Genomic DNA, 19,330 nt, shown 5'->3' on the forward strand with positions numbered 1-19,330 from the left:
AAGCTTTTATAGTTTTCTGTTTCTAACTTCAAGAAGAAATTTCACAGCTGCAACACCTCCGATGTGATAATAAACTCAACATCCTCAGATCTTCTGAATCCTCTCTTATCTTCTTTAGCATTCCTTGCTTGCTTGCCAGAAAGCACCAGAATTTAATTCTTAGAACTTACTAAGTTTACATAGCATATTGCACAAAGGATCAAGTTTTTCTTTCTACACTCGTTTCTCTAAACTAATTACAACTGCAGTGGGGGTAACAACATGCGAGGAGGTGGGGACTGATTGATTCTCGGAATTGTGTTAATAAATATTATTGCTGTAGAAATCCACATGAAGGTGAGGAATACCAGCCCAAATGAGCAAAATTCTCTTGTCCTCATATGAGTCAGTGACTTTCCTGTTATATTATTAGTCATTAACTGACTTCTCATGGACTGACTGCGGAGAAAATCCCAGAACATGAGAGACTGAGAGCCTGGTGTTTGGTCCACATGCTGGAGAGTATAGAAATGGGTGTATTCAAGCCAGGCAGACCCTTTCTTTCTTCGAGTTTTTCTTTTTTTTTTTTTTTTTTAATTATTTGTGGGGTTATTCTCTTTAGAATGTATCATTGACTAAAATAATGGATCGCTGGGATATTTGGAAGACTGAATGGAGCCTATGTTCTTTTCTAGTGGAGGCGTACAAGTGAGCTCCCTGGTTCCAAATGTTTCTGGATACCTCTCACCTGTGACCCATGGCAGTTAATAAACCTGCTTTCTTATCCCCCTTTTAACCTTTGTTCTACATTTGCTCAACATTTTTGATACTTAGGTATTTCTATTTCTTTGAATTTTTTGACATTGATTTACCAGGGTTTGTGAATTAATTGAATAATCCATGTGACTAAACAGTGAAATGTTTCTAACGTTCTGTCGTGTAAGATAATTAGGATGTGGACTGACTATAGTGTACTGATTTTCTGACATGACGTGGATGTTCAGAGCATGGGCTTTGGTGTTATTGCTGAATTCAAGTGCAAACTCTGCCAATTATTATTGTGCAACCTTAAGAAGATTAGTTAACCTCTCTAAACCTGTTTTCTCCTCTGAAAAATCAGGCATATCACTGCCCCTGCCTTGCAAGTTGTGTTGAAGAATGTTAAGCACTTGGCATGTAATTAACTCTCAAATAAAACGGACTCATTATTATTTAGGTGTTTGGCAGAAATGTTTAAGCATGTTTTCTTGAGTTTGTTAAAAGTGTGTGTGTATGCGTGCATGTGTTCAGTAGGTAAGTCATGTCCAACTCTGTGTCCCTCTGGACTGTAGCCCACCAGACTCCTCTCTCCATGGAATTCTCCAGACAAGAATACTGGGTTGGGTTGCCATTTCCTTCTCCAGGGGATCTTCTCAACCTAGGGATTGAACCCATGTCTTCTGCATTGGCAGGAGGCTTCTTTACCACTGAGTCACCAGGGAGTGTTAGTTGCTCAATCGTGTCTGACTCTGCCACCCCATGGATGGTAGCCTGCCAAGCTCCTCTGTCCATGGAATTCTCCAAGCAAGAATACTGGAGTGGGTAGCCATTCCCTTCTCCAGGGGATCTTCTCAACCCAGGAATTGAACTAGGTCGTCCATGTTGTGGGCAGATCCTTTACCATCTGAGCTACCAGGGAAGCCCTTGTTCCCTAGCTGTTTTCAAATAGCCATTTAGATAAAATATGTAGTACAGAATTCTGATTTGAGTGTCTGGTAGTAGGCATATGGCCTTTGAAACCCGTTGTTTAATAAGAGATTGTTTGCATAAAAATTCCAATATAATGCTTTTCAGTTATCATGCAAGTCTGGTTTTGTTTGGTTCGCTGCCAGTGAAAACCTAATCTGATCTGAATAGTCTTTCAGTTTTCAAATAAATTGCTCACCTTTGTAGGAAGGTGGTGGGTGGACACATATGCTACAATATCTTTTTTTCCTTTTTATTTAGACACAGCAACCTGGGCATTCCTGGAGTGTGGGCTTTTCACATAGGCAGCACTTCCCCATTGGACAACGTCAGGCCAGCGACCATTGGAGGAGACCTTTCCAAAGCCCGTCCTTCGGCTCCTCTGGGACAGTCCTTCAGCCATGCCGTGGCCCTGGAGGATGACTACACTCAGGACCCTTTGGATGATTATGATGAGAATGAGGAGGAAATCGAATACCCATCTAGTGAGCCAGCGGAGGCATCAAATGGCCACAGCTCAGTCGATGTTTCTTTAAGAGGTAGGATCTCTGCTCCAGATTCTGACCTGGCCTCCCCTGTGCCACGTTCAGCATCTCAGGGTGGGCCTGAAACAGAATCTTCCCCCTTGGACCCTCACACCAAAGAGAGGAGACCTCAGGGGGAGACCGATGCCTCGGATTTAAAAGGGCGAGTCGAGTCTTCTGAACAGCCAGAGACCAGAGTCCCTGCTCCTCCAGAGACTGAAGGAGAGTCACCTGCTCCTCCCGGGGAAGCCCCGCCGCCCTCCCCAGAGGGAGGAGCCGGGCCAGCGGACCAGGATGCTCTTCCAGCCCATCCAGGAGGAGAGGCAGCTCTTCCCAACTACCCTGGGCCCGACCACGCCCCGCACCTGGGTCACCGGAGGCAAGTGGTCGGGGTGGAGGACGACATCAGCTCCAACACTGAGGGTAAGTGGATTTGAACCCTGGGTGCTGAGAATTCACTGGAAAAAAAAAAAAAAAATGCTGGTCTTGCAGAGATTCATGAATTTTCTTTCAAGCAAGTAGATGAAGAGTTTAGCAAAACGAAGCTGGGGACTTATTTTTAAAACCCGAGTATCTTTCCTTTGCCAAAGAAATTCTTGGCAAGCAAATTCTGTTTGGAATCTTTTGACCATTAATAATATTTTTTTAAAAAGGGGGGCTTCTTGAAGCACGTGGGGAAGAACTGGGGGTTGCTCGTGCCAGCTACGCTCTCAAGTGGAATGAAGTATTTTAGTCTGAAAGTTCAACAAAGGTAAAGTGTTTTGAGGCCTCACGCACATTATGGTGATGGAGGGCTTCGGGCTTTAGTTTCAAGTGGTGAGTTGTGCTGGCTGGGATGAACATTCCAGATTCTTCCTCCATAATGGGATGACCTCAGTGCTCCCCTCAGTTAGGGACATGGTGGTGGAGTGTGTGGGAGAGGGGACCCCTGGGGAGAAAACTGCAAACCACCTGTGTCTTGTCATTTCTGGTTCACGGCTGTGCAGCTGTGCTATTCAGCTCCCCGGAGCCTTGTCCTCATTTCATGACTCACTGACCAGAGCGAGGGGCCAGCAGAGAAATGCCCAGGGGAGGCCTCGGTTAATTAATACAGACACGGAGCCCATGTCGCCTTCTCTTGAAGGCGAGACTTGTCAGGTCAGCTCTTTCTTTCCAGTCAGAGATGTGAACACCTGAATGGGAAACTGGCCACAGATTTATCCCATTTGTTCCAGGGACTGCTCATCTGACCTCTGACAGGAGGAAGGAGGTCAGAGGTGAAAGCATTCTTTAGAACCTTTGTATTTTTTCTTCACCTTTCCTGTTTCTCGTACTTTTTAGAGTAAAACAGGTTGACCTAGCATAAGGTCTTTCAGGTGGTTCTGCGGTGGCCCCTGACCTGCAAGAATTTGCTTGAAGAAGCGCTTCTTTTGGGAGGTGGAGGGATGAAACTATTTCGTGCCTGAGGTGACGCTGGGTAATGATGACAAGGAAAACATTGGTGTCAGACTGAGAGTCGAATCTTGGCTGTCATGCTGGCTTCATGTAACCCCCAAACCTCTAGTTTCTCCTAAATTTGTTGAGAGGATTGAAAGAGATAATGAAGTTCTTAGGTTAGTGTCTATACTAGTTAGATCTTAATAAGTGGTGGCTGCTTTTACTAATTATAGAGGATTTAAAGTAGCGGGAATGGGGGTGGGGTGGTAGAGAATGAAGAGTGGGCTTGTTAAGTACTTGTGCCTTAATTTGTGCCTAAGGACCACATTTCTCTCAAGTCAGAGATGTGAATTTTATGGGGAGGCTTCAGAACCTTCACACCTTTCTAGTCTAGTCTCCTGAATTTTCAGCATAAGTGCCATATATCTAAAGAAAATATAAAGCCAAGTATCAAAGACTTGTTTTTTTCTTTTAAAAAAATATTTATTTTTAATTGGAGGATAATTGCTTACAATATCGTGTTGGTTTCTGTTGACCAAAGAGATTTTGAGGTAAAGATAAGCTCCAAAGTGGTCTTTTCATTTGTGGGTTGGGACTTCCTGCCCTGAGAAGAGCTTGGAGTATTAGAAAGCAGATCCCTGGAGTGATTTGTTAAAGGGTTAAGAAGAACAGGCTGCACGCCCTGTTTTGAGCTGTGAGGGGCTGAGAAAAACTGGCGTAACTGTAAGAGGCCAAGGGAACTGGCCGTAGAGAACAGAGACAGCAGCCATAACTCTCGTGGGGCATGAACTATGATATTTACCAGCTGCTGATAACGCCTACCCCTGACATCTCGGAAATGGCAACATGCGTTTGAAACATCTGGGTAATACAATGAGACATTTAGGGGAAAAAAAATCTAACTATAAGTTTTGAAACTTGAAGAAAGAAAAATCAGCCACCATATTAGCAGAGAGGGAAAGCTTTAAAACTTGAAAGCAGAAATGAAAAATAGTTGAACCTCTGATCTCATCTCGGGCTTTAGGAAGACTCAGTATCCTCAGGGAATTTGTTCCAGGACCCCCTCTCCCTGTGCAGATACCAAGATCTGTGTATGCTCAGGGCCTTCAGTCAGCCCTTCAGATCCCTGATTCTGCAACCTCAGCTCCCTCAACTGTGGGTTCCCCTAACCGTGGACCTTAAATACAGCACAGGATCCACAGCTCCTTGAATATGCAGGTGCAGAACTTGTGGATACCAGAGGGTTGACTGTATAGAAACGTGCAGTTATTAATTACTTGTTTTTTTTTGGCAGTGAAATTTGTTTTTTCATACAAAACATTAGCATCCCACAGGTCTATCAGGCAAAAGTGGACTCCCTCTGGGAAAGTTAGTGGGTGGGGTGGCTCAGACTCACATTGAACACTGCCTGCTAAAATGCCAGCCTTGAGCCATGTTGCCAACTTTTTCTAATGATGGAGTGGAGGAGTGTGGATTTTGGTTTTCAATGGACTTGAGTTTGAGTTCCAGCTCTGTTATGTGGTTTGGGATAAGACATTTGCTCTGAGTCTCATTTTCTTCAGCTATGCAGCAGAGATAATGTGTGTGTGCTGTGTGCACTATGTTGCTTCAGTTGTGTCTAACTCTTTGCGACCCTGTGGACTGTAGCCTGCTTCTGTCCAAAGGATTCTCCAGGCAGGAATACTGGGGTGGGTTGCTGTGTCCTTCTCCAGGGGATCTTTCCAACTCAGGGATCGAACCTACGTCTCTTATATCTCCTGCATTGGCAGGCAGGTTCTTTACCACTAGTGCCACCTGGGACCTCATCGAAGAGTTGCAATTAAAATTGGGCACGGAAGCACCAGGCCCAGTAGACTTTACTTTCGCCTTTAAGTTTCATAGTAGTTAACTTGCTAAACCAAGAAATTAAATAGATTTTCCTTCTCTTAAAAAAATTTTTTTCCCCTTAGGGACTATTTTTATAGACTTTTTGTTGAGAAATCTAAATTCTTTTTAGATCCTGTCCACACCAGGCAAGAATGTCCCAATTTCACTCTAGCCTCAAGCTTATTGTTTTCCTTGTTATCTTTTTGTAGACCAGAAAACCAGCAGTAAATTGGCTGCACAAACTTTCTCTGTTTCAGGGGTATTGTTTCTCCAAGCAACTCTGGAAACTTGTTGTCAAACCAAAAATTACCAGAGCAGTGCCCTCCTCTGATCAGGGCACTAGTGGAAGTCTTCACTGATATGTATCGGGTGTCCACTTAGACTCTGAGTGGGAACTTTGTTTGAATGGCACTAGCACAGTTAATCCTCAGAATTGCCCTGTGCAGTAGATCCTTCCCACAGTGCAGAGAAGGAGACTGAAGCCTGAAGTACTGAGTGATTTGTCTGTGTAAGAGGCAGACCAAGACCGCAGCAGAGCTGTGGAAGGTTAGAGCAAGCACGCTGTAGGGCAGATCCACCTGTGGTGCCATCAGGGACGTCTTCTTGGAGGAGGAGGACCTGAGCCAGGCCTTGAGGTCAAAGCCTCAGTTTTGGGAGAGAGAAAGTGGGGCATATTCTGGACAGAGGAGTGACAAGAGTGGAGGTTGTAAGGTGGAAATGGAGAGAGTGAGAGAGAGAGAGAAATATGCAGGGGGTAGGTGTAAGAGGCAGCTGCCAGCAAGGCTCTCGCTGCCTGGAGCCAGCCAGTGTTGTGGGCAGCAGGGACGAACTTGATTCACAGGGATCATAGAGATTCTTAAGATTCTTAAACCTACCTGCCCAGATGGTGCAGTGAGGAGCTTAATTTGACCTCAGTCTGCATGATGAATTGGAAAGGGGACACCTGGCTTTCAGCACCCTCAGGCATTCTCACTCTGTCCTGCTATCCTGTTGATTGCACTTAGATGGCAGTCATGCAGGGAAGGCCCAGGATGTGAATAGGATTCCCCTGTGGCTTCTGGCCTTGGGAAAGGCCTTAGGGATGTGTCTCAAGTAGCTTCTACCCTGGGATGAACTCAAACAGGCTCTGCTGCCCAACCCAGCCTTCCAGACACAAAAGCCCCTCTCCAGGGGTGGGGGGCACCCCCAGGTTGCTGAGGGAATGTGAACAAGAGGGTCGCCCATACTGCTGAAGACACCTTAAGGGTGAGGCTTCTAGGGTCAGATGTAACCCTCCCCCAAACAAAAAACAGGGTCCTAATACCTGTTTGCCTAGCCAGCTTCACTATGTACCACACATATACACCAAAAACAAATGAACACTGGAGGGAAAAGCCTACCACTGTTTTTCATTATAAAGCTGGATGTGGTTTTTCTTAATTCGTCTGTCATGCTGTGAGGTGGGAAACTTAGAAAAAAATCTGTCCTGCAGTGAAAAACGTAGGTTCTTTATCTGAGGTAGCAGGAAGAGCTGTTAAAGTAAAGGTCAGCCCAGTTTCCAGACGCAGGGCCAGCTCAGGAAAGCCCTTGGTCCCCATTTGCACGGTGAATCTGGTCTGCACCCTGGAGCCTGCCAGTCTTCCACGTGGCTGGGCCAGGGCTGAAGACGAGTGCTTAAGGGTTTTTGGAGAAATGAAGACTGAAGGATGGATCAGAATAAGTGCAGAGGAGGAGTTTTCCATTTGTGTGAAAATCTCCCAGTTAGGGCAAGTCTCAAGTGCCCTGGCAGCGTCTCTCCTTCTTTTTCCTGATATAGCCCCGTGACTCCACCCCCATTTTTTCTTTCCCTTAAGGATAGGAAAAGAGTGAAAAAGCATTCAATGCAAAAAAAGAAATGACATTTTTTAAATCCTCATAGGGAGATTCCTTTAGCAACTGTCTAACCTCAGTTAACAAAACTGCTGCAAACTGAGCCTGAAAAATTCACACCTGGCTGCCCTCCACCCTCCTATGAGGTCCAAATTGCCAGCAGACTTGTCCCTCCCTTGTGACAGGAGCCGCCAGGCAGAATGTGGGTCCCCAGAGGGTCTGGAGTGGAGCCTGCCCAGAGGGTCTGGAGTGGGTAAAATTTGGGAGAGAGGAATATGTGGGATAAAAACTAAATTTCTTGAAGTGTGGCTCTAGTCTACTTGTGGCTCTTTCTCTCATGACCCTGGTTTAAAATGCTGATTCCACACCCATCCTCCACCTTCTGACCCAAAATCTGCCTGTTTAAGCCAGGTCCCCTAGTGATTCTAAAGCCCACTTCAATTGAGTATTGCTGATAGGAGGGAAGGAGTGTGAGGTTTAGAGCCAGATCATATAATCTTTGTGGAACAGGAAGAAGTGTGTGAAAACACATTTACAACTGTGAGATAAAGAGGCATAGAAATGACCACTGAGAAAGAAAAGGTACTCACTGTACATCTCATCCAGCTGGGATTCAGATACTGATTCCCCACCTCCATGGGGTTCAGCATCCTTGAATCTACCTGCAGTTCCCATAGAAGTTTGAGAAGTCACATTGGCCAGAAGCCTGGCTTTTCATGCCCGGATAAAGACCTGGGTCCTGGGCGCCTGGTTTCCTCCATTAAGGATCTTCACGTGCCACGCTTGGGGACTTAGCCTAAGTGGGCCATCCAGCACAGAGTCCTGCTTCTCAGCCAGGGCAGGAGTGAATGCTAAAGCATTCCCTGAAATCCCACCCACCCCAGGAACTGCTAATTAACTGGTCAGATGAAATTCATTCACTACGTGAAACAGCATCCTCCAACTCAGAAAGGGAAGGTTTGCAAATATGCTGACCATTGTCATCCATGGGCATAAGAGACCCCAGGAGTGGCTAAGGTGCAGACTCTTGGGATCCGCCCACTGAGTCTGAATTGGTAGGTCAAAGGTGTGCCCTAGGAATTTGCATTTTTAGTTGGGATCCCAGGTGGTTCTGAGGCAGTGGTTCCCCGGAATCCATAGGAAGGAAGGCAGCGTTCCCTCTGCTTGGCACCATGTGGAAGGTGTAAGTCCCAGTCAGAGCCAGAGTGGAGCTTCCCAGGTGCCTCAAAGGTGCTGCCAGAACTGAGCTCCCACAGAAAACTGACCTTCCTCCTCCTCCAGGAAGCGGCAGCTCCAGCCTTCCAGTTCCCACGCCAGGAAATGAACATCCCTGTGGAGCCCTCTCTTTCTCCTCTCCTCCTCCCCACCCGCTCCCCTCTCTCTACCTCGCCCCCCACTCCTCCTCCTCTTCTCTCCCTCTATCAAGTCCATCAGCCCACCCTGGCTGCTCCACCTCACAGCACTCCAGATCTGGTCTCTTCTCCATCCCCTCCATCATCACCTCCAGTGACCAAGCCACCGCCCCCTTTCCACACAGCATCACCCTTCTGCTCCAAACCCTCCAACAGCTTCCCACCTCGCTCAGACTAAAACCCATATCCTACCCTTGACCTCCCAGGCCTGACAGGAGAGAAGTGGCCAGGGCTACTTCTCCGGCCTTCTCCCCTCTCCCTGCCCCTGTTTCTCCCACACACTTGCCTTCCTGACAGGGCGTGCCTGCCCTCACTCATCCTCCCCTCCTCCAGGCTTCTGCCCAAAGTCACCTTCGTCCTCCTGTCCCTCCCTGACTTAAGTTTCTGCGTAGCAGTGGATATTATCCACCATGCTGAATAATTTATCTGTCTATTGACTGTTGTCTAGGGAGGGGGATATAAGCTTCAGGACAGGAGATTATTTTGTTTAATGAAATTTATTTCTGGCCGCACTGGGTCTTTGTTGCTGCATGAGGTCTTTCTCCAGTTGCAGCAAGGGGGAACTACTCTTGGTTGCCATGTGCAGGGTTCTCATTGCTAGTTTCTTCTCTTGTGGCAGAGCACAGGCTCTCTAGAGCACGAAGCCTTCAGTAGCTGTGGCGCACGGGCTTAGCTGGTCCGAGGCATGTGGACTCTTCCCCGACCAGGTATCGAACCCATCTCTGCAACGCGGGGGGATTCCCATCTACTGCACCACCAGGGAAGTCCAGGACAGGAATTTTTGTTTCTCTTGTTCCCTGGTGTATCTTCAGTTCCTACTCCAGGGCCAGGTGCATAGGGAGTTCTTGGTAAATACTTGTTTGAATTACTGAAAGAAAATTGTAGCATTTGTCTTTCATCTAAGTTGACACTGTCAGTATTACATGTGCTCATCTGCACATGGAGGCAGGTACAGAAAAGGAACCGGATGTTCCTCTGACCTGGAGCATACCCATGTTCCCCCTGCGTGGCCTGCACGGGCTGGAAGGCACAGCTTGTATTCCTGGCTCAGCAAGTCCCATCCTGAGCATGCAGCTCCCCTCCCCCCCACATACACAGTTTTAAAAGATCCCCAAACCAGCCTACCAGTAGCTAACCCATTATAATAATAGTTTCAGTCATGTAATAGACTTTCATGGGGGCCTAACTTATTTTTTGTTAGAAACATGCAGATGGTGTGCCCATAAACTTTTAAGCTTTGGCACAGTTGCATTTGTACGTTGCTGGCTACACCATCAAGCCTCTCTTTTTACCCAAAGAATAGCCATGCCTCCACCTAGTAGTTTAGTTCAATCAGCCCAACCCTACACATCTGTTGGGCTTCCCTAGTGGCTCAGATGGTGAAGAATCTGCCTGCAATCCAGGAGACATGGGTTCAATCCCTGGGTAAGGAAGAGCCCCTGGAGAAGGAAGTGGCAACCCACTCCAGTATTCTTGCCTGGAGAATTTCATGGACAGAGGAGTCTGGCAGGCTCAAAGAGTGGGGTCGCAAAGAGTCGGACACAACTGAGCAACTGAACCGAATACAAACCCATAATTTATTAATTTGAGGGCAGAACAGTGTTTTTTTTAAATTGGAATACAAACACTTTACAACATTAGTTTCTGCTGTACAATGAAGTGAAACAGCATTGTGTGTGTATATATATATATACACACACACACACATGTATCTCCTCCCTCTTTGGGCCTCCCTCCACCCCCATCCCACCCCTCTAGGTCATCACAGATCACCCAGCTGAGCTCCCTGTGCTTTATAGGAGGTTCCCACTAGCTATGTTTTACACATGGTGGTGTATGTATGTCAATTCCAATCTCCCAGTACATCCCGCCTACCCTTCCCCCTGTGTCCACATACCTCTTCTCTCATCTGCATCTCTATTCCTGCCCTGGAAATAGGTTCATCTTACCAATTTTTTTTTTTTTTTAACTTGAATTTCCTGAAGATGACTACCCTTTAGTCCTGCATCAGATCACCTTTTCACCTTTGCATCCAGAAGTACGCTAAGAAACGGTGTGATTTCTGGTGACGAGGGGTATGTGTGTGTTTGGGGTCATCCTGATTTTGGAGAGGAAGAAACAGACTCTGCATCTCTGTGGTTTCCGCGGAGCCATCTGAGCCAGGGTGCTGTTGAGTGTCAGATGTGGGACACTTTGCCGCCCAGTTCCCTTGTGCTCCGGGAGAGGAGGGTCCTGATGGCAGCTAAGGCCGTGAACACACTCACACGTGTGCCAGTCCCTCCAGGGGCCGCTTCTTAACACTTACTCATGACTTTCTGAGCTGGAGAAATCCGAGATTTTGACAAGTTACATTCATTTATTTTTACTCAAACTGGGATTTCCTCCCCTCTTTCTTATTAGACCAATGGTAAATAAGGATGCACAGTTTTTTCCTCATAGCCACCTCTTAACAATCTTTTTTATTATCTGTTTTGTTTTTCTGCATTGAGTTTTGTGTCACTTCCTGTTTTAATTTTTTTTCCAAATGTTCAGAGTGATGCCTGGTTTTCTATTTTGAACGAACTGGAATTTCTCAGCCATGTCCTCGAGGCCCAGTACCAAATCTTGATTCACCAACTTTATTTTCTGTTCCCAGTCAGATATTCCACTTGAGTCAAGATCATCTGTCCTGCCAACCCTCAACTCGCTGCTTTCTCAGGAACCTGTAAACAGCAGTCAAATTCTGTCCAGAAGTGACTCCTGCTACTCATTTCTCTTACCTGTGCTTTTCTGTCAGTGAGACAGCCCTCTGGGGGATCTCTGCTGTCTTCTCCCGTTCAGTCTGATACATGAAGTATGACTCAAACTCTATTGGTCGAAGCCTATGTTGATTAACACTAGTTACCCGACCAGCTCCTTTGCCTGGCTTTCATGATAGACATCCTTGGGCCCCAGCGGCAGGTGGTCAGGCCCAGCTGTTAAGAACCTGGGGCAAGTGTCTCTGGGTTCAAATCCCACGTTGGCCACCTGTGTGACTTTAGGAGAGTCAGTTTAATCTGTGCCAGAACTTGTTTATCTGCATATAGGAATTTGAAAAAAGTCCCTGCTCTTGTGCAAACTGAAAAAATTAAAGTTCCTAGCATTTAAAGTACCTGGTGTTTATTAGGCACTGTTTCAGTGTTCACTTTGTTATATTCTCAGTTGCTGGTACAAGTCTTTATGCTGACTCCACTGTTAACTTCCATGGTGGTATATATACCTCCCCGCCCCCCGCCCCCCAATTTTGTCTTCTGTTCTCTGCTGGAATACTGGGTAAGTATGGATTTTTCCATTTCTTCCGCTCCTTCCCATTTCCTCCTTTTCAGACTTAGTCCTGGAACGCAGCTGCCACTCAGTTTTTCCAGAGCAGGTTATGTGTGTTCCTCAGAGCGGTGACGGAGTCTCGCCCTAGAGTTCCCTGCCGTCCTTCCTCCTCAGTCAGCTCGGGGAGTCTCCACCCAACTCCTGCTCCCGGGGCGGCGGCGGCAGAGGTGCGCGCTCTGCCTCCTGGTGGCCGTGCTAGGGACTGGCATCGTCCCCAAGCCGCCTCTTGTCTGTCAGCACCCCTGGCCACACCCCACCTCCCGGGCCGTTCGCTGTAGTGACAATGGAATCTGCTCCAGTTCCTTTCTTTCTTGGCAGCACAAATGGTCCTCTTTCTTTTTTTAATGGGCAGAGTAAGCGGGAGATGGAAGGACAGCTACCGGAGCATTGAAGCTACCTGGGGCCACATGGCTTCCTACAGAGGGGTGACTGTGACCAGGCTCTCCACGACTGCCCAGACATCCCGCCTGGGTCACACCCACCACAAGAAACCCTGCGAAGGCCCAGAACTTTTCACGCCTGGGTTCCCTGTTCCTTCCCCTCCATCTTGACCTGCCTCCCCATACACTTTGTTTAGGGGGTGTGCGTGTATGTGTGTTCTTTCTTTAACACCCTTCTTCTCTTTCAGAAAAAACATTTTTAAAAAAATTCTGGGTAGTAAGACAAGCTATAGGTTATTCTCTTTCAAGTTCAGGGTTACCAAAAAGAAGAGAATGGTTAGACATAAGACCACATTTGTTAGTTTTTCTCTTTGGTCATCCTCTCAGAAAGTCATTGCTAGTAGTTTGAACCATATAAAATTGCTGACCTTTGGCCATTTTTGACCCAGAAAATGGCCATTTTGTACAGTTCAGCCTAAGACCTACTTCCTGGCTGGCTTTCCTGTCCCCACATAGAGGGTCTCAGCCTCATCCTTGCTCACCAGCTCTGCAGGGAGACCAGATGCGAGCAGTCAGCAGTGCTTCTTGCCAGAAGACCAAGCAAGTTCATTCCCCCTGCGTTGAATGTCATCCCTGTATCATCAAAACTGCATTTGTTTGTTACATTCTAAATGGATTTTATGGAGCAGATGCTGTGTCCATGATGAAGCTCGGCAGCCACTGCATCAGAATCACTTAGTCCTTTTCACGCAAGTTTGTTTTACTTTCCAGTCTTCACATACAATGCTGCCAACAAGGAGACCTGTGAACACAACCACGAGCGCTGCTCCCGGCATGCCTTCTGCACTGACTATGCCACGGGTTTCTGCTGCCACTGCCAGTCCAGGTTTTACGGGAACGGGAAGCACTGTCTACCCGAAGGTGAGGGGTGATGGCTTGATTGGGGCAGGGGGCTGCTCTGGGTCTGTTCCTGCCACTTGCTGTTTCTAGCGGCCGCCATGAGATCTGCTTATGGACATTGTGTCACTACTGTTTGAATCAAAGTGCTGGCAACTTGCAGGTGCTCCGTAAATGTCTGAGGGATGAACACGTTTGAGCTAATTTCCCAATTTGAGGATTAACCAGAAATCTTTCCTCCCATTTTGCTAGTGCGTTAGAGTCAAAGTGGATGGGAGAGAGGGAGGATGGAAGGAGAGAGATGGAAGGCAGGTCTGTCTGGTACCTAGATGGCCAGTGGGATGTTAAGGAGTTGGGAAAAGGGCTGAAGATGGAGACTGGGGAATTGGTGGGTGGCTTTATCTGTGCGCCTGGGTGATGGTCAAGGTTGACAGGGTTTGCTATCTCTCAGGGGCACCTCATCGAGTCAATGGGAAGGTGAGTGGGCACCTCCTCGTGGGCCACACACCCGTGCACTTCACCGACGTGGATCTGCACGCTTACGTGGTGGGCAACGACGGCAGAGCCTACACGGCCATCAGCCACATCCCGCAGCCCGCTGCCCAGGCCCTTCTCCCACTCACGCCGATTGGAGGCCTATTTGGCTGGCTCTTTGCATTAGAAAAACCAGGCTGGGAGAATGGCTTCAGCCTCACAGGTGAGCAAGGCCACAGTCACCACTGGTTTGGTGGTGTGGAGGCTTGGGTTTCCACTCAGTGGAAGAGGATTCACTTGCTCCAGAGCCACACAGGTGGGCTTGTTCTGTCCGAGGTCATGGGGGATGGTTTGGCCTTGCAGGACTGTTTTTAAGACCCAATGATTCCTTCTAAATGCTTTCCAGGTTGTTCTGAGAAGTAGGATGATTCCATTTGGATCATTCATGGTCTCTTACCCCATTTGTTGAAGCCTGTGTGTCACACTCCATGTAACTGAGTTGTCATGTGCATATCCATCAAATAGGGATGCACGTGAAAATTCTAGGGCACCTGGAGGTGATTTCACTTCACGGGGAGGGGTGCCTTTCCTCCTTGTCCCTTGATGACTCGCACCTATAATGGTATAGACAGCGCTCCTTGGACTTTAACCCATATGCACATCATCTGGGGCCTCAGGAAAGGGGAGGTTCTGATTAAGTAGGGGGAGGGGAAAGGTGCAGGGAAGTGGGGCCGGGGTATCTGGGATCCTGTTTTCCTAGCGAGCTTCCAGGAGATGATAATTCTGGTCTGAGGCCCACCCTTTGATAGCAAGGGTATAGGGAATACACCACCTCAGTATACCTTGTTCCCTAGTGGATTTATCTTTATTGCACATAAAGTGTGAGAGAGAAGTTCTTTGCCCACCTCCAGCCATAGAGCTCAATAGCCATTTGTAGGGTCGAGTCTTGCTTTTAATCAAGTTTTGATAAAACCTTGAGTCAAAAGTAGACAAATAAAATACAGTATACCTAGTTACATTTGAATTTCAGATAAACAATGATTAATTTGAATAATTTCTGTAAGTATGCCCCAAATATTGTATGGGACATAACTTATGCTAAAAATATGTTTTTTATTCTTCTGAAATTCAAATATAAATGGGTGTCCTGAGGAGTTTTGTTTGGTTTTACTAAGTCTGGCAACCTTAGAAAGAGAAAGGTCAAGGATGTTCATAGGGGTTTATTTTTCACAGAAAACAAGTTCCTACAAAGAGAAGCAGTGTGAGATGGGATAGGATGGAACCACACTCTTGAACAGAAAGTTTGAGGAGCTCATGAAATCAACAGCTGATAGTACTTTACCCTAGTTATCAGATCTCCTTAGGTACTGTCTCCAACATTAGCAGAAATTGGGAAGTGGAAGTACGCACTGGTGATTATTGCTGAAAGATGCAATGCTTCTTTTCATTCCTGTGCTGAATTTTTATTTTTCTCTCCAGGTGCTACCTTTATTCATGATGTGGAAGTTACTTTCTACCCAGGAGAGGAGAGGGTTCGAATCACTCAAACTGCTGAGGGGCTGGACCCAGAGAACTACCTGAGCATTAAGACCAACATTCAAGGCCAGGTGCCTTACATCCCGGCAAACTTCTCCACCCACATGGCTCCCTATAAGGAACTCTACCACTACTCAGACTCAGGTGCATGCCGCCAGTTCTCACATCTGTTAAATGGGGATGGTACACATCTCACAAGATAGTTATGAAGATGATGTGAGTGATTGCATGTCCTTAGAACAGTGCGTGGCCCGTGAAATGAGTTCAATATTGGCTTGACTGTTCTTGCTATTTTGTTAGTGTGAGAAAAGTGCTAGCTGTTGTACATAAGGATATCAATATCCCTATGCAGTACTTGCAAGTAATAATAACATAATCAGTTACAACCTTGTCTGCGGAGTGGGAAGGGATGGTATAATTATGTATGGCTTTTAACTCTCGTCCTCTCTGGACCACGGAAAAATACTGATTATTGGAATTTATACTTGTTCCGTAACCTTGTTTGGAGCTGCAGTGTTGTAAAACTACTGTTAAATTTGGAGTCAGAAGATAGGAATTTTTGTCATAATGTGTCTAAAGAATGTGGGGAATAAGGTCACTTACATCAGGGAAACTGTTTGCTCATCTCTAGAATAATAACCCACTTTCTGTCTGTCTCACATGGGTGACGTGTTAAGTGTGATGTGTTCTGTAAAACACCACCTGCCTTCAAGATGCTGCCCTGATTTCAGCTCCTCTCCTCCAGCACAAGTGTTTTGATTGTGCCTTTGCTTCTTCCATGATGAAATCAGGCAAGAGGCACAGGGAAGATAGTGGGCTGCAGAGGCCTGGCCTGGGCACAGGGTGACTGATGGCCAGAAAGCACTCAGGCCTCCCTACTCTGCACTCAGGTGGAGATAGAAGATGCCCTCCGCCACTTCCTTTCCCCAGAAGCCTGCAGACTTAAGTGCGAGGTGTTGGAAAGCTTCTTTTCGGTGCACTGATGGATGGATTGGCTGAAAACTTGGGAAGTCGAGTCAGGCCAACTTGAATTCCACTTACCACTCTGTGTTAGCAGCCTTGTGTCTTAGACTACTTCTTAACTACTCCTTAACCTCTGTGAGGCTCTCCATACAAGATGGCAGGGTCCACCTCACTGGCTACTGTGAGGAGTAAATGAGGCAGTGCATATAGAGTGCTGGGCATGGCTGGCACATAACATAGTGTATGCTTTGTGAATATTGACACACGGTTTATATCTCCTGCCCTTAGCGCTTTGGTTTTACTTTTACACCAGTTCTTGGGGTTGCCTCACAGGTTCCCATTTAAACTCAGGAACTTCTGAGGGGGACATACTCCAGCAACTACATAAAAGCTGTGCCAAGAAACTCAACCCACATAAAAAACAAACAAACCAACCTCTGTTTTTAATATTTGCAAGTGTTCTTGTTTGACTGAATGATGTCTGTTGCAGCTGTGACCTCCACAAGTACCAGAACCTACTCTCTCATGTCTGGTGCCATCAACCAAACACGGTCCTACCGCATCCACCAGAACATCACTTACCAGGTGTGCAGGCATGCCCCCAGACACTGGGCCTTCCCCATCACCCAGCAGCTGAATGTTGATCGGGTCTTTGCCTTGTACTCGGATGAAGAAAAAGTACTCAGATTCGCCGTGACCAATCAAATCGGCCCTGTTGAAGGTATGGTTTCCCTTTTCTATTCTTACTGGGCAAAAATTACATTGAACCTTCTCTCTTCATTCCTTTTTAATGCCTCAGAACGATTTACATAGGTTACTAAGGGTAACTCAGTGCCAGGCTCTGTTAGGTGCTGGGTGTAAGGATGAATAAAGCAGGATCCTGTCCTTGAGGTGGAGACAGAAGTAGAAATGGAGCTTTTAGGTAGTGTTCCTGCCAAGATCAGGAATAGAACATTATACATGAGGCTGGTTTGTTGCAACACCCAATTGTGTGTGCCCATCTGTGTTGGGGACACACCTGTGAACAAGGTGTGGCCAAGTAAGGAGGGAGAATGATGCTGACAAATATTTGTTATGATAGTGATAAGCACAGGAAGCTGTGAGCTTAGTTGGGAATTTCAGGGAAGATGTCCCCAAGGAAGTGACATTTAAGCTAATTAAAGGGTGATAAGGATTTCACCAAATCAAGGTGGGACAAATAGCCAGTGCCTGAATTGGATGCAGATAAGTAGTCAGTGGGGGCTGGTCATTGCAATTATGGTCCCTGAGATAATGGTTGTTAGCATGATGATAAAGATGATGGTGTTTATTAGTACAGGAAGGATATAAACCAACATTTTCAGAGAACGGATTTGATAGCTTATTTAGCTGACGTTACTATAGAATATAGTGTAATATGGTAACACGAAGAATTTTGAATTTTTAAGGGTAGGTTCAATTTCTATGATTCTAGACACATGAGGGTGTAAACCTCTGTTACTTACTCTAGCAAAGTAACTTTTATCAGACTGTTGTTTTAAAGAATCTTTTTGTCTTTATTTTTTAGATTTATTTTTGGCTGCACTGGGTCTCTGTTGCTGTGGGCGGGCTTTCTCTAGTTGTGGTGCCTGAGCTTCTCATTGCAGTGGCTTCTCTTGTTGAGGAGCATGGGCTCTAGAGAGCGTGGGGTCAGTGGTTGCACTGCATGTGCTTAGTTGCCCTAGGCCATGGGGGATCTTAGTTCCTGGACCAGATGTTGAACCTGTGACCCCTGCATTGGCAGGCAGATTCTTAATCACTGGACTACCAGAGAAGTCCCTATCATACATTTCTTACGTTTGTGGAGGGTGATGCTTGATGTTATAATAGGTAGTGAGATGTGTCATATGCGTGGGGGCTAGTGTTGGTGGTGGGCAGTTTTTTCAGAGTAGATATATTAGTTGATCATGTGGAAATCAAGGGTAGGATGCTTTAGTTCATAGCAAAGAAATTGTTGATAGTGTTTTATAATAAAGTTGGTTGTATATAGTTCTGGTATGTGGGGGTTGTGGAATATCCTAGAAAGACGATTATTGTGAGAGTATTTATTATAATAATGTTGGCATATTCTGCTAAGAAAAATATATCCAATGTGCCTGCTGCATATTCTACATTGAAACCCAATGCGAGTACAGACTCTCCTTTGATTAGGTCAAAGGGGACTCAGGCTCACTTAATTTCTGCTAGAGTGGAAATAAATAGATTGATTATAGCTAGGGGTTGTGAGAGGAAGATTATTCATAAATGTTCTTGTGATGAGGGTTGAGAGGGTTAAAGATCCATTTATTAAAAGGATTGATAGAGGAATAATTGCTAGTGTTACTTCATATGAAATTGTGTACTGCACATAAGGCTCTGATTAATGTATATTTTGAGTTGGAAGCCGATCTGGATCATAAGATGGAATATAGAGCTAGGCTTGGCATAGCTAGTATAAATATTATCCCTAGATTTATATCAATGAGGGGATAATGTATGGGTAGAGCAATTCGTATGATTAGGGCTAGGGTTAAAGTTAGGACTGGTATAGAAATGGAAGATGCAGCTGGTTCCTTAATGAATAGTGGTTCTTTAATAATTGGACTGTATCAGCAGTAGGTTGTAATAGGCTGTATGGTCTGACAATATTTGGTCTCTTTGGAAGTGGCATATAACCTAAGATTTTTGGCTAAATTAAAGTAAGAAATGCCATGGCTAAAAGAATGCAGATGATGAATATTAAGATGTTAATTATAAACATTTGTTAGGGAAAGGATTTGAACCCCTGGCTATAAAGGGTTAAGTTTTACACAATTCCCGGATTCTGTCACCTTAATAAACTCTGTTCTTGGGTAATATTTTGTATATATTAAATTACATCATTAATTGGTTATATATATGTGTGTGTGTATATATATATATGTGGCAGGGTTTTTTTTTTTTTATATGTGGCAGTTTTTTCACATGGGCA

At 45.9% G+C, this 19,330-nt stretch overlaps 1 protein-coding gene across 1 annotated transcript in view; it reads left to right on the top strand.

Annotated features, from left to right (window-relative positions):
- The window catches only part of NID2 (nidogen 2), an 82,363-nt gene that overhangs the window by 15,111 nt on the left and 47,922 nt on the right, over positions 1-19,330 (top strand). Inside the window, exons 4-8 of the mRNA XM_061157369.1 lie at positions 1,966-2,651; positions 13,264-13,413; positions 13,841-14,086; positions 15,343-15,543; positions 16,853-17,083. Of these exons, the coding sequence (XP_061013352.1) occupies positions 1,966-2,651; positions 13,264-13,413; positions 13,841-14,086; positions 15,343-15,543; positions 16,853-17,083 (1,514 nt within the window). The remainder of the gene's footprint in view (positions 1-1,965; positions 2,652-13,263; positions 13,414-13,840; positions 14,087-15,342; positions 15,544-16,852; positions 17,084-19,330) is intronic.

This window comes from Dama dama, chromosome 12 (assembly GCF_033118175.1).
Source record: "Dama dama isolate Ldn47 chromosome 12, ASM3311817v1, whole genome shotgun sequence".
Lineage (NCBI taxonomy): Eukaryota > Metazoa > Chordata > Mammalia > Artiodactyla > Cervidae > Dama > Dama dama.